The sequence below is a fragment of the Podarcis bocagei genome (assembly GCF_964188305.1).
Source record: "Podarcis bocagei genome assembly, chromosome: 10".
In the NCBI taxonomy this organism is placed as follows: Eukaryota; Metazoa; Chordata; class Lepidosauria; order Squamata; family Lacertidae; genus Podarcis; species Podarcis bocagei.
In genome coordinates, this window is record NC_138135.1 from 7,393,936 (window position 1) to 7,409,909 (window position 15,974).

The 15,974-nt window shown below is 47.4% G+C and overlaps 1 protein-coding gene across 1 annotated transcript in view; it reads left to right on the forward strand.

The window, feature by feature from the left end:
- Positions 1-15,974, forward strand: part of STRIP2 (striatin interacting protein 2) — an 87,816-nt gene that overhangs the window by 6,155 nt on the left and 65,687 nt on the right. Inside the window, exon 2 of the mRNA XM_081209952.1 lies at positions 15,485-15,554. Within this exon, the coding sequence (XP_081066078.1) occupies positions 15,485-15,554 (70 nt within the window). The remainder of the gene's footprint in view (positions 1-15,484; positions 15,555-15,974) is intronic.

The window sequence follows — 15,974 nt, forward strand, 5'->3', positions numbered from 1 at the left end:
TCTGTGAGGAAGCTCACTGGGAAACGTGTTCAAAATTAGCCAGGTGCAAGGCGTGTTTCGACCTGGCTTGTGACCACTTGTGACCAAGTAATAATAATAGTAATAATAATAATAATAATAATAATAAATTATTTAATTATGCCTCGCCCATCTGGCCTGGTTTCTCCACCATCTGGGGATCATTGAATGTGGACTGTTTTCACACACTCATACCCTGTCCTGTAGAATTCTGCACAACTGGAATGAATTTCTGGAACCAAATTGCTTTTTCTGCATAGCCTGAGCTGGAGCAGTCGCCTTTAAGGAAAAGAGGTTGTCATAGGCCAATATATATGTGGATTCTCCATGGATCACGCGACTTTCCTCCTTAAATCCTCAAAGTTCTTAACCTAGCTGAAGGTTCTCCTCTGAACTATCCAGATGTTTAACTGAAAAATCAATCCGAGTCAGTCCATCATTTGAAAAATAAGCCTTAAGAGCCGCCTTGCCCCAAAATGGCAACTGAGCATTCTGTTTTGGCAACTGCAACCTTTGCTTAAGGAGCAAAGTGCCTGGCGTATATATCTGAATTTCTAACAGTGTTTTGATCAGTCACGTTCCTGAACTTAGCAAAGGGATTGTGTGGCAAGCTAGATTTCTTTGCCAGATCCCAAACATACAGCATTTGGCAAATGTGAAATAATTTGAAATACTTTATTGTCACTTGTGCAACTTGTATACCGTGAGATTACACGAGCACCCCCCACTCAGCTCTCTTAGTCTTAATTCCCCTCGTTTACTGACACCCCCCCCAAACCCGCAAGTCAGTTGCCCTGTTGTTATCTTTTCATTCAGCAGCCTAACAGCCCACGGATAGAAGCTGTTCTTTACCCTGTTGGCGCGACTAATCATGCTTCTATATATCTTCTGCCTGAGGGCAGGACATCAAGAAAGTGCCGGCCAGGGTGTGAATCATCACTGAGAATTTTCCTCACTCTCCTGAGGCAACGTTCTTCTGCTGTTTGACCCAGCGGATTCATGGCACAGCCCATAATATCTTGTGCTGTATTCACCACCCTCTGTAGGCACTTCCTATCAGCTGATGTCAAACCAGCGTACCACACCGTGATGCAGTAGGAAAGGACACTTTCTATTGTGGACCGGTAGAAGGAGATCATCAGATGTTGATTGACATTGTTCTTTCGCAAGACTCTGAGGAGATGGAGTCTCTGTTGGGCTTTCTTAACCACCTGGGTTGTATTGATTTTCCAAGTAAGGTCTTCACTGAGATAAACTCCCAACAGATGACATCATTTTTCTTGCTGTGACAGGGCTATGAAGTTATTCCAAACACTCTTGTTCCATCTAGTCTGTACCTGATAACTGCTGCCGGACCTTTCCTCCTCTGTATGAGCATCTAAATCTGCTTTCACCAGACTTCCGGGTTGACGCGATCTGGAAATGGCGGATTCCCTCCGAGCTGCGGAGGGAATCGGCTCTACTGAGGACGGGTCTTTGCCGCGCCGGCGACGCGGGGACCCTTAAAAACCGCAGGCGCGGAAGCCTGCGGACTGAAGACTCGGCGGGTGCCTTAAGCGCCCCCCCCTGATCCACGAAGAGCCTTTTTAAAGGCTGCGGAGAGGATACGGGGGTGGCGTGGCACTGAGAGTCGACCGCTACCTCGGTGGAGCGAAGCCACGAGCCATGACCAGAGAGCGCTGACTTTCTTCCTTGAAAATCTGGACTGAAAGAATTACCCGTGAGTAAGACGGATTGGGACTTAAAAAATTTTTACCCTGAATTGGAGACGACCGGGGGGTGTGCTAAAAGGAAGTCCACACCCCCCCTGCAGACGATCTAAGCAACGACATAAGAGCTAAGCTGGAGAGCCTACCCTTGGTGGGGTGAGTTAAAAAGGACACTAACTTTCAAGATTTAGCTAAAGGAAATTTTGTGCTGGAGAGTGGAGTTTTGGAGACCCTCTTTATGTTTTAAACAACCCCCCCTCCCGGGCTCGGGAACGTCCTGCCTTTGTGCCTGTGTAAGAGCTGCGGAGTTTGACAGCTGTCAAAGCTGCCAAACGGGCAGTTTAAAGTGGAAAAATCACTATCTAAGATCCCTCTGGATTAAGACGAGTTATAATTGAGCTAAAATTGTTGGAAACAAAGTAATAATAATAAGCTAAAGGACTGTTGGAGAAAAGACTAATAAGTAACCAGATTCCCCCTAGGGGGAATTCTGTGAAACTACAATGGATACAATGGCTGTGGATGGAAAGTTACTAGTGGAAATCGAAAGGATGTTTCAATTGGTGGGAATCTTACAAGAGCAGAGCTTAGCCATGAATAAACAACTTATCACTATGACCTTGGGAACAGGCAACTCTGCTGTTTGTATTGAGGACCTGAATGAGAAAGAATCCACAGCTGAATGGGAAACAATGTCTACAGAGGTGGAAGAGACTAAACAAGAAAAAGAGAAAGTAACCTTGGGAAGCAACAACCAAAAGCTGACATCTGTGGAACACAAGCAAGGAGACTCTGGGAACATATCTACCACAAGTCTGCGAAAGACGCAGAAGAAGAAGGAGGAGGTTCTGGGACAATATGGAATACAGGAACTTAAAATAAAGAAATATGATTGGGGCCTCCGTTTGGACTTTGATTTTGAAGATACAGGCTTTGTGGAAATACTCCAGCAGTTGCTTTCAAATCTCCTTGTGGGAAGAGAATATGCTTTGATGGTGAAAGATCTTTTTCCAGACTCGACGACTGACATAAAGGACAACCAGCGAGACCGGCGGAGAGGGACTGAAAGGGACTTGAAAGCCTCGGACGTGAGGAACCCAGGCTGAGAATCTTGACTTTGGATTTTTATTGGGAAGGGACAAAAACCGGGGATGGGAGGGAGGGAAGAGGAGATTCTTAAAAACTCTTAAGACTTTCAGGTTTGGTTAATATGACTTTTAATCAAGATAAAATAAAAAATCGATGGAAGAGAACTTAAGTCCAACTTAGGAAAATCAATTTTTTTATTAGAAAAGAGGTAATAAAATGAATAAGATGGTTAAGAGGAGAAATACCAACTTGCTGATATAATCTTGGGAATTGGGATGCACGAGGGGGGGTGGGGGGAAGTCAGGGAACAAGGTTATGAAACGAGGATCTGCTGAATTTATACATGTTTGTGTCTTGTGTTATTTTTGTGTCTGTATTGTCTTTATAAAAGCGGAAAACCCAATAAAAATTTTATAAAAAAATAAAATAAATCTGCTTTCACCAACCGAGTGCCATCCAGAGATTTTGGAATACAGCTCCCATCAGCCCCAGTTGTAGTGCAAAACATCTGGGAGGAACCAGGTTGATGAAGGGTGATCTAAACTCTTCTTTAAATGTCACTGTTACCGTATTTTTCGCTCTATTGGACGCACCGGACCACAGGACGCACCTAGTTTTTAGAGGGGGAAATCAAGGGAAAAAATATTATCCCCCCCCCAGCCCCAAAGAGCAACGGACAGGCTGCATGCAGCCTGTCCACTTCTCCCAGAGCTTCTCGGGGCTGCGGGGGAAGCCCGGGTTTCCCCCCCCCCAGCCCCAAAGAGCAAAGAAGCCAAGACAGCGCACGGGATCCATGGCCGCGCAACCTCTCCAGCCAGGAGCTAAACCTCTCCAGTGCAGCTAAAGAAGACAAGGCAGCAAGCGTGATCCATCCCGCTCATTGCCTTGGCTTCTTCTTTAGCCTTGCACAGCATCTTTAGTCTTGCGCAATGGGATGGATTGCGCCCGCTGTCCACCGGGGCTGGACTAGATGACTCCTGGGGTTCCCTTCCAACCCTGCAATTCTATGACCTTGGAAGGTGTTTGGGGTCTCCACCACTGGAGGCTTTTAAGCAGCGGTTGGGGGACCATCTGTCTGGCGTTCTTTAGCTGTGATTCCTACATTGTGAGGGGGCTGGGCTAGATGACCCTTGGGTGGCCCTCCCAACTCTATACAGTCCTACAGTTCTGCGGCAGGAGATCCACAGCCACTTCACACAATGCCCACTCCCAATTTTCATCTGAGAGACATGTCTCTCAGTACCCCCTACCTGCCACACTTCCCCCACCCCACTTAAGCTGAGGGAATTCCTGCCCAGAGAAACTCCCAGCAATCAAGGAGGAGGAATCCGCTGAAGCCGTGAGCAGCGGAGGATCCATGGTCCCCTTCCTTCTCTCCTCCGTAGTTGCTTTGAAGCAGGAAAGTGGGAGAGGAGCTGCTTACACGAGTGTAAGCTGCTCCCCTCCCACATTGCCGCTTCAAAGCAATCACGGAGGAGGGAATCCGCTGAAGCCTCCAGCAGGGGAGGATCCATGGCCCCCTTCCTTCTCTCCTCCGTAGTTGCTTTGAAGGAGGAAAGTGGGAGAGGAGCTGCTTACATGAGTGTAAGCTGCTCCCCTCCCACTTTGCTGCTTCAAAGCAATCACGGAGGAGGGAATCCGCTGAAGCCTCCAGCAGGGGAGGATCCATGGTCCCCTTCCTTCCCTCCTCCGTGTTTGCTTTGAAGGAGGAAAGTGGGAGAGGAGCTGCTTACACGAGTGTAAGCTGCTCCCCTCCCACTTTGCTGCTTCAAAGCAATCATGGAGGAGGGAATCCGCTGAAGCCTCCAGCAGGGGAGGATCCATGGTCCCCTTCCTTCCCTCCTCCGTGGTTGCTTTGAAGGAGGAAAGTGGGAGAGGAGCTGCTTACACGAGTGTAAGCTGCTCCCCTCCCACTTTGCTCCTTCAAAGGGAGCCCGGGAGGAGGGAATCTGCTGCAGCCTCCAGCAGCGAAGAGGATCCATGGGTCCCCTCTTTCCTTCCTCCGTGGTTGTTTTGAAGCAGGAAAGTGGGAGAGGAGCTGCTTACACGAGTGTAAACTGCCCCCCTCCCACTTTCCTGCTTCAAAGCAATTACGGAGGAGGAATCCGAAAGTGGGAGAGGAGCTGCTTACACGAGTGTAAGCTGCTCCCCTCCCACTTTGCTGCTTCAAAGGGAGCCCGGGAGGAGGGAATCTGCTGCAGCCTCGAGCAGCGAAGAGGATCCATGGGTCCCCTCTTTCCCTCCTCCGTGGTTGCTTTGAAGCAGGAAAGTGGGAGAGGAGCTGCTTACACGAGTGTAAGCTGCTCCCCTCCCACATTGCCGCTTCAAAGGGAGCCCGGGAGGAGGGAATCTGCTTTAAAGGGGCTGCGCGGCTTCTCCTGGCTTTTCTGGGAGGTGGGGGGATTCCCCCACCTCGTAGAAAAGCCTGCAGGAGCCGCGCAGCCTTTAAAGAGGGTGCCGCTCTTGGGGGCTTTTCCCCCAGGAGGGAGAAGGGACTGCTGCAGCCAGTCACTCCCTTCTCCCTCCTAGAGAAAAGCCCGCAAGAGCGCACGAAGCTTGCGTGCGGCTCTTGAGGGCTTTTCCCGCCTGCCTCCCCCCTGCATTCGCTCCATAGGACGCACACACATTTTCCCTTGCTTTTTAGGAGGGAAAAAGTGCGTCCTATGGTGCGAAAAATACGGTAAGTTGTGGGTGAACATATCAGACAATACAGCAATTCTTCAGACAGCTCTTGTTTATTCACAGGTCAGAACAGAACTGAACTGAAGGGTTCAGCCAGCCTGCTTATATAGAGCTCAACTACAAAGCAACAGTAACAACTTTCTGTAACTAGCCAATCCCTGAACGTCACTTTCAATTCCATATTTGCATATGTGGACCTGAGTGAAAACTATCTACAGTATCCCCCTGCTGGCCCAGGGTGAGAACTTCAGTACATAACAGTCACCTAAGCTGGTGCCATGATGAAACAAAAATTGGGAAAGGCCTTTAAGTATTCCTGTTTGTGTTTGCTAAGGCAGAGGGCATAATCCTCCAGGAATTTCTTCCTGCGCAAATCTCATTGAAATAAATTGGTGCTGCTGATGCAGGAAAAGTTTTTCTAGCGGATTGTTCCCCAAAACAAGATGTTTCGGATGACCCTGCTTTGAGGCGGTGAAGCAGTAGATTTGAGTTTTCTGCTCTGCGGATTCTGAGCCGGGGGTTTTCGGAAAGACCTTCAGCCTCAGCTTTCTCCTGGAAAAACCACAGCGAAGCTGAGCTGAATGAATTTGCAAAGAAGCCTCGTTGTGACTTCTGTTAGGATTTAGCAAGACGTGTCCCAAAAAGTTCTACAAAGTCTGAAGCGAGCAGAATGTACAACTTGCTGCTTAAATGGAACACTCAGGGCGAGACTGTTAAATCAGCCATGATAAAATGGGCTCAGGACATTGGGTACAACATCATGTTTGAAGACTGGGAAAGGTTATGGACCACCGGTATGAAATTCACGGCATGTAGTGCCTTGAAAGAAAATATTATGAAAATGATATATAGGTGGTACATGACCCCAGTCAAGCTTGCTAAAATATACCATTTGTCTGATAATAAATGTTGGAAATGTAAGGAGGCTGAAGGGACATTCTTCCACCTCTGGTGGACATGTCCAAGGGTGAAGGCCTTCTGGGAAATGATCTACAATGAGTTAAAAAAGGTATTTAAGTATACCTTTCCCAAGAAACCAGAGGCCTTCCTTTTGGGCATTGTCGGCCAGAATGTGTTAAAGAAAGACAGAACATTTTTTATGTATGCAACAACAGCAGCAAGAATACTTATCGCAAAGCACTGGAAGACACAAGATTTGCCCACACTGGAAGAGTGGCATATGCAATTGATGGACTATATGGAACTGGCCGAAATGACTGGCAGAATCCGTGATTTGGGAGAAGAGACAATGGAGGAGGACTGGAAAAAATTTAAGGACTATTTACAAAAACATTATAAGTTATATGAATGCCAATAATTTGCATGAATTGAAAAATTAAGCTCCAGCAATAAGATTTTGTATATTGGAAATTAAGATATGACTATGAAAGGACTAAAGTTTAAAACAATATTGTGTTAATTTTAGGGCAAAAGTAAATTGATAATAAGTATTTTGAACCCAAAAGAGAATTATTTGAAAGTATTAATAACACATGAAACAAGCTAATAATTTGCTGATATTTTTATTGTAAAGAAAGCAGGGTGAGGGAGACGTGGGGAAGTCCAGTCGGTTATGGAAAGATGTAATGGAAAGTTGGATTTCTTTTGTTTTTCTTTTCTTCTTTTTTCTTTTGTTATTTGACATTATATTTATATCTGGAAAAAAGCAATAAAAATAAAATAAAAAAAAATAAAAAAATGAAGCGAGCGAACAAACAAAACCCACCAGCATTTTTAGATTAAAGCAGCACACTTTGCAACACAGCTCAGATCTGTTGTTGATGAATTTAGCCCTTTGTAAATCACGTTGCCGTACTTTGGAAAGTGCTTGCTGCTGCTGGACGGCTGCAACTGCCAAGGTTGTTGTTTAGGAAACTTCAATGAAGGTCAAAGTGGGAAGAATTTTACTGGATTTAGGAGATTAGTTCTCAAGTGGGAAGGAGCTGAGCTTTAAAACTGGGGCTTTCTTGTTCAATTGCTGTGTTTCTCCCTAATTGTGAGAGAGTTTGTGTGTGTTTATTTGACGTTGCATCTATCTCGCCTGTTGCAGCACACTGCAAATGCAGCCTGATGCAACTGTAATCTGTCATGGAGGTTCCAGTCAATTAACTCTCCCTTTCCCCTCGCAATAATTGGCCTTTGTCTGTTCAAACGGACAGGATCGGGCTGCTAAAAAAAAAAAAAGCGCCACAGCCGACAAATCCATCTTGCCATTCAAAACGCAGGCAGAGTTTCCACCTTTCCTGAAATTGCGTCTGCCCTGCATTCGTTGGGGTGAGCAAACGCTGACATGATGGGGCTTGTTAATTAACTGAGCCCTCTGTAGTCTTTAATACCCCCAAAACTCACTTTGTCAGCAAATCTGTGTGCTCCCTGCCACCCGCCTATGTCTTAAGTGTTGATTCTTTGCTGCATGTTATGCAGCCAAAGCTTTCTCGCAAAATATTTGGCTGCAAATCAAGGGCTCGACTTGAGCTGAAACCGTGTGTGTGGAATTCAGGGAGATGACGGCGGCCACGATCTTTCTGCAGTAACCGGTGACCAGTGCAGATGATGGCACTGCGGCCCTTTGGATAAAGCTCCTTTCCCCTTTTTCACGGTGGAATAAGTAACCGAACTCCTTGGCCACCTCACTTCTCGCAGTGGATGGACGTCTGTCCGGAGCCTGCGCTCAAAGGCGGAGTTTGGATGGCGGTTCTTTGTACGCAGGCTTTGTGAAAATCCTTGGACCTGGAGGGGGCGCGTAGGAAACTGCCCTATCCGGGCCGGCCCAAGACATTTTGGCGCCTGAGGCAAACCACAAAACGGCATCTCCTTCCCGCCAGGGGAGAAGGGGTGACTGAAGAGCCACATCAGGAACAAGGAGGCAATAATAATAATAATATAATACAGTTATACATCGGGTTGAATGTGCTTCAGGTTGAGAGCTTTTGGGTTGCGCTCCACGGCAACCCAGAAGTAACAGAGTGCATTACTTCCGGGTTTTGCTGCTCACGCATGCGCAGACGTTCAAAATGACATCATGCGCGGAAGCGGTAAAGCGTGACCCGCACACGTGCAGACGCGCCGTCGTGTCTTACGTTCTATTCAAGATGCGAACGGGGCTCCAGAACGGATCCCGTTCGCATCCTGAGGTACCACTGTAATAAGAATTTATTATTTATACCCCACCCATCTGGCTGGGTTTCCCCAGCCACTCTGGGCAGCTCCCAAAAGAATATTAAAAACACAATATAGCATCAAACATTTTAAAACTTCCCTAAACGGGGCCACCTTCAGATGTCTTTTAAAAGTAAGATAGTTGCTTATTTCCTTGACATCTGCTGGGAGGGCACCACCACCGAGAAGGCCCTCAGGGATACAGGACCGAGGCCGTTTAGGGCTTTAAAGGTCAGCACCAACAATTTGAATTGTGCTCGGAAACGTCCTGGGAGCCAGTGCAGATCTCTCAGGATAAAGATCAGTGTTGGGATCTGCTGCCCCTGTGGATCCTGCCGCCTGAGGCACTTGCCTCATCTTGCTTCATGGTTGGGTCTCCACCTCCATCACTCTGCCCGGACACTGAGGTCCAGCTCCGAGGGCCTTCTGGCGGTTCCCTCCCTGCGAGAAGCCAAGTTACAGGGAACCAGGCAGAGGGCCTTCTCGATAGTGGCACCCGCCCTGTGGAACGCCCTCCCACCAGATGTCAAAGAGAAAAAGAACTACCAAACTTTTAGAAGACATCTGAAGGCAGCCCTGTTTAGGGAAGCTTTTAATGTTTAATAGGTTATTGTATTTTAGTGTTTTGTTGGAAGCCGCCCAGAGTGGCTGGGGAAACTCAGCCAGATGGGCGGGGTATAAATAATAAAATTATTATTATCAGTTACTGAAAAGATAACTGCTGAGATTTGTGCGGTGAAAGGCATAGAACCAGCAAAGCAATTTGATGCAGCCTGGCGGGACTTTGCAGCTTACGTTTCAAACACCGAACCTGCACAACTCCTTATCTGCACCCTAGAGGAAAAGCCAACCCAAGCATCCAAATTAGAATGAATAATCTGTGCACATGGTTAAAGATCTGAAGAGACAACAAGTTTTTGGGGGAGGAGTTAAAGGGGAGGGAGGAAGGGGGGGGAATTAGGATAAATGAGTAGGGACAAAAGTATATACCTTTATGTATAACTAATAGGAGGATGAGTTTGATGCAGGTTATTGTTAGATTTTTCGACTGAATGCTTTTATTTTTATTTTTGTAAGTTATTCGACATCCCTGGATGAAAGTGTGATCATAAAGAATGGGGAAATAAGTAAATAAATAAATAAATAAATAAAATCTGCGCCCTAGAAAGAAATATGGCTCTCCTAAATTATGTGCCAGTTTAGTAAGTAAAACTGGCACATAATTTAGGAGAGCACAAAAAAGTACAACGGCAATCCTAAGATTCCATCGTACAACGGGAGGAAATTTCATTCCTGCTACAATTAAACTATTCGTTGCAAAACCAACAGCACAAATCCTATACGGCGCACCACTTGTCTCCCTCTCTAATCTAGACCCATATGAGAAGATACAATCAGGTTTCCTTAGATCACTCCTGCAAACACCTAAATGTGTCCCAAATGCCGCCCTACGACTGGAAGCGGGCTTATACAGCATTAAAGCCAAAGTATGGATGAGAACCTTATGCACTTGGCTAAGACTTAACAACTCGCCGGTTGGACTACTTTCCCTGGTGCTTCTTGACAAATTCCAATCTAGCTGGTTGAAGGGCATCCTCAGAAAACTGCCCACATATAGTCTCTCCCCAGAGTATTTATTAAGTTTAGAAGGGGGAAGGGCCAAGAACATAATCAAAGAAAGACTCAGGGACATTGAAACCCAAAATGACTTTAACCAACTTCCGATAACTTATAAACTTCTATACAATTCCCAAAGGCCCCATCTAGCAAACTATCTCAAAGTTCTAGACAACGCTAAACACCGATGGGCATTTTCCAGGGCCCGCTTTAACGCTCTCCCTTCAGCTCTTCTAGAGGGAAGATACAATAAAATACCGATCGAACAAAGATTATGTCCCTGTAACAGCAACAAAATCGAAACCATTGGGCATGTCATCTTATACTGCCCATTATATTGAGACTCAAGAAAAGAGCTGATCGAGCCGATTCTGAGGAAAATACCTCGTAGTACAGACGACACCTATATCAGACACCTCTTAGCTGACAAAGAGCCCGATATTAACAGGTCCGTGGCAAAGTACTGTTACATTGCAACAAGAATAAGACGAGCAATGATGTCTACAAAGGAGTCCAAACTGTAAACATCGAAGGAACGATATTAAACAGTAGCGACTCCTGAATTGAATTTTAAAAACTTAAAACTCGAAACCTGGTCATAAATATAAGCATCAATTCTGAGAATTGGCCATATTTTTACTGCTACTTGTAGCATAATACTACTCTTAATGTCATATTTTATAAATTGCTTCTGGTCACTGACCGTATTAAAGATATTTGATTTGATTTGATTTGATGTGCCAGTTTAATATACATACGTAGAATTGTATTTCCCATCTCTTTGTAGAATCATAGAATTGTAGCGTTGGAAGGGGCCCTGTGGTCATCTAGTCCAACCCGCCGTGATGCAGGAATCTCAGTTAAAGCATCCATGACAGACAGCTATCCGACCTCTGCTTAAAAACCTCCAAGGAAGGAGAGTCAACCACTTTCCAAGGGGGTCCGTTCCATTGTCAAACAGCTCTTACTGCTGAGTCTGGAATCTCCTTCATTGCAACTTGAATCCATTGGTTCCGGTCCTCCACTCCGGAACAGGAGAAAAAGCTCGCTCCATCTTTCATATGACAGGCCTAGAGATATTTGAAGGTGGCTATCCTACTGAAGGGAAGTGGGTGGCGCTGTGGGTTAAACTACAGAGCCTAGGACTTGCTGATCAGAAGGTTGGCGGTTCGAATCCCCGTGACGGGGTGAGCTCCTGTTGCTCGGTCCCTGCTCCTGCCAATCTAGCAGTTCGAAAGCACGTCAAAGTGCAAGTAGATAAATAGGTACCACTCCGGCAGGAAGGTAAACGGCATTTCCGTGCGCTGCTCTGGTTCGCCAGAAGTGGCTTAGTCCTGCTGGCCACATGATGCGGAAGCTGTACGCCGGCTCCCTCGGCCAATAAAGCGAGATGAGCACCCCAACCCCAGAGTCGGCCATGACTGGACCTAATGGTCAGGGGTCCCTTTACCTTTACCTTTATTCTATCTCCTCTCAGTCTCCTATTTCCCAGGCTAAATATACCCAGCTCCTTCAACTGTTCCTCATCAGGCTTGGTTTCCAGACCCCTGATTATTATTTTTTTAATTTATTTAATCATTTTTCAATACAAACAACAACTGCAAAAGACATATACAACAAAAACCATAACAACACTAACAACATAATTTGACAATTCAGATTTGAATACACTGATATACCTACGACTACACCTTTTTAACAATATTTCCCCCTCTCTCTCTCCTTCCCCAACTTCCCACCACAATCCGCCTTATCGCTTAAATATTCCTTCCAGATTTCTTCATGTTTATCCATTCTTAATTCGCGTCAACATGCAATTCGTTCGTATGCAGCTAATCTGTCCATATTATCAACCCATATGCTGATTGGAATCTTTTCACGGCTCTTCCAGTTCATCAAAACAAGTTTTTTTGCTTCTAATATAGCATGGTACATCCATTTTTTTTGACCCCTTGTAATCTCCCACGTTTCTCGGAATATAATTTAGAATTAAATTCAATTCCCCTAAATAACAATTTCTTTTTTCTCCCTTGCGCGTCTTCCAGCTTGTCAGTATCCTTCTGCAATTGTGGCACCGCTCCTCTTTGATGACTTTCCGTGCTCTAGTGTTAAAATTTTAAAAAGAAGGAAAGGAATGCAGTTTTATAACTCTTTGGTATCTGAGGCATTTTTATGCACCCAGGCAGTGAGGCTTTCTTCAGTAGAATCCAGTAAGAGCTACGTCGTGTGATTTATTCTGATGGTCTTCCTGTCGAAGATGATTCCTTGCTCTCCACACCTCCAGGATTATATTAACCAGCTTTGAATCCCTTGACGTCTGCGTAATCTTGCAGAATTCAGACAATGCGTCTCTCCTCCTTTCCAATTATTTTCAGGTTGTGTGTTGTATCCCCGAAAGAGAGAATAGACACCAGGCATGTCCTTCAATTAATCTGGGTCTGAGAGAAAACCAGGAGGGGATACAGAATCCGGCCTCTGGCCATAAATAGAGCGAGGCAGCCTACATCCATAGCTGTCAACCGTCCCTTATTTGGCGGGAAAGTCCCTTATCCCAGCGCTGTGTCCCGCTGCTGTCCCTTATGGATGATGTCCCTTCAATTTCCCGGGTTTCAAAGGAAGCAGCTCCTCTCCCTCTCTCCCTGCCGGCCAGGGAGGAGGGAGGCTCCAACTGTGTTGCTTGGCTGCGTTGCTCACCCAATAAGGAGTGTAAGAATGACTGGGGGGTGGAGCTTGCATGCCTTGTGCCAATCAAATTGGCCGCATTGCCTGGGGACTCGCCTTTGCTCAGCGCTTCCCAGCGGAGAGGGGACGCTGGTTTCCCTTGCTGCGTCCCCTTTGCCGGGTTGCTGCGCTGTGGGAACCACTGTGTGCTGGTCCAGGGGGAGGTTACCGTGGGGCGAGGTCCAGGACCTGAGTCGAGGGTCGGCAGACAGTCCTCCACGGGTGAAGCGGGGTCCACAGCGAGGAGCCGGGCAAGGACAGGAACTCTGGGGGAACAGGACTGGGTGCTGGCCGAAACAGCTCTTCAACGACATTGCTCCTGCTGACCGGGCTGACTGGCCTTTATCTTCTCTGAGGCCAGGGGCGGTCCCGGCCCCCAGGAGACCCGCCTCTCCTGGCCTTAAGGCGAGCACTCCTCCTGGGAGAAACCAGTTCCCTCCGCCTCTCTGCCCTGAGCCTCTGCAGTTCAGGAGAGGCTGAAGGGTTACTGGGCCCAGGGGGAGACTCACCTGTAGGCAATGGGTCCTCAATCACCTCCGGAGCCAGAGTGGATTCATCTGGTGTCTGCTCCTGAGGATCCGGCACAGGTGCAGGCGCTTCAGGATCAAGGCCCTGCCCCAGCTCAGCCGGCCCTGGAGGCGGAGACTCCTGTGCAGGCTGGGAGTCTTCCGGTTCAGCCTCTGAATCGGATTCCCAGGCCATCACATACCGCTTGAGGCTTCGTTTGGCTGCTGGTTGACTAAAATCCCTTATTTTGGCTGCTGGTCCCTTATTTTCAAATCTGTAAGCTGACAGCTATGCCTATATCACTCCTTAAGGACTAGAAACCTGCAGCCAAACATTTGGTACTTGCCTGTGATCGGAATGAGCGAACGGCTTCTAAAATTCGGGAATGTGAGAATAAAGACCCGGCGGTCAGTAATCTCAATTTGACCCTTTGAACCGGCACCTTCTGTTACTGTTATTCCAGAGTTGCGAGTTCGAGTTCTGAAACCCTGAGTGGCTTCGGGCCAATTGCTCTCTTTACTGTTTGGCTTCCAAAATGAGGGTAGCAGCTTCCCTGCAAATGATGAGGGGGTACAGGCAAGGCTTGAGCAGACCTTGGAGGTGCAGTAGAAATAAACCGTTTTTTTTTTTTTAAAGAATGGAAGTCAATAGCTAATGTTTGAAAGCCCTTCAGTGAGTGGCACTGCTTCTCCTCTCCCCTATTCCACGAATTGTTTGTGCCCCAGTAATATTCTATAGGGGAAAAGAGCCCTGATAGTAGCCTAAGGGGACTCTGTCCCATGTAGGTCATAGCTTAGCCAGCGGCCATCATTAAGAGGCTAATGGGTGCTATGAATGGGGTTAGAAACTTGCTCCAGCCTAGGCAGAGACAGCACCTTGCCAACAAAGGTCCGTATAGTTCAAGCTATGGTTTTCCCAGTAGTGATGTATGGAAGTGTGAGCTGGACCATCAAGAAGGCTGATTGCCAAAGAATGGATGCTTTTGAATTCTGGTGCTGGAGGAGACTCTTGTGAGTCCCATGGACTGCAAGAAGATCCAACCTCTCCATTCTGAAGGAAATCAGCCCTGAGTGCTCACTGGAAGGACAGATCCTGAAGCTGAGGCTCCAAGACTTTGGCCACCTCATGAGAAGAGAAGACTCCCTGGAAAAGACCCTGATGTGGGGAAAGATGGAGGACACAAGAAGAAGGGGATGACAGAGGACGAGATGGTGGGACAGTGTTCTCGAAGCTACCAGCATGAGTTTGACCAAACTGCGGGAGACAGTGGAAGACAGGAGGGCCTGGCGTGCTCTGGTCCAGGGGGTGACGAAGAGGCAGACACAACTAAACAACAACAAGAAAAGGCTCAATTGCATCCCACAAAGATCCTGACATCACGATCCCTTTGGGACATGTCTAGCAGAAGTCAGGAAAGATCAGCGGCCCGGTACCTAACACCTGTCAAACTAGCAAAAATGTATAGGACGAGTAGTAAAATCTGTTGGAAATGTAAAGAGAAGGGTGGAGATTTTTTCCACATGTGGTGGACATGTGAGAAAACGAAACAATTTTGGGAACTGATTTATAATGTACTGAAAAAGATGTTTAAATATACTTTCCCCAAAAAAATGGAAGCCTTTTTTGCTGGGCTTGATGGGAGAGGAAATTGAAAAAGCTGCACTCAAAAGCATCAGGGATCTTTGAGGCTGGCGGTGGGGGAAAGCAGCACTTCCCCCCACCGCCAGCCCCACAAGCTCAGGGGGCAGCGGCAAGGCTGCGTGCAGTCTTTGCGCTGTTCCCCGACCTGCTCTTGAACGCACCTTGAACGCACCTTGTTTTAGAGGGGGAGAACAAGAATTCCCCCCCCCGTTCTCCCCCTCCTATGGTCCGGTGAGTCCTATAGAGCAAAAATTACGGGGCTTATCACTGGGTCACCTCAGCGTATGTGTGTCCTGCAGTCTTCTGTGGCAGCCTCGGCTAACTTGGGTTCTCTGTTTCAGGGTTCGGTGGACTGCCCCAACCTGGAGTTTGAGTACGGGGACTCCGACATCTATGCTGCCGAACTGTCAGGTAAAATAGTGCATGCGGGGATGGTGGCGCACTGAGCTCCCTTTGCTGCAAGGAAGGGGAGCTCAGAAGAACGTAAGGAGAGCCTCCAGCAGGATCAGGCCCATGGCCAGTCTTGTCCAGCATCCTCTTCTCTCAGTGGCCACCAGATGCGTCAATGGGAAACCTGCAGGCAGGATTTGAGCACCAGGGCAAGACTCCACTCCGCCCTGGATAGCTATTGTGGCTGGTCGCCAAGAGCCTTCTCCACCTCCATGAGTCTGCCTTATCCACACCCCTTTCCTGGGCCACACCCCTTCCCCTTAGGCCACACCCCCTGGACCACACACCTTCCCCTTAGGTCACAAAACCTCTGGACCACATCCCCTCCTCAGGCCACACCCTCTCTGAAGCACACCTTTCCCTGGCCACACCCTTTCCCCT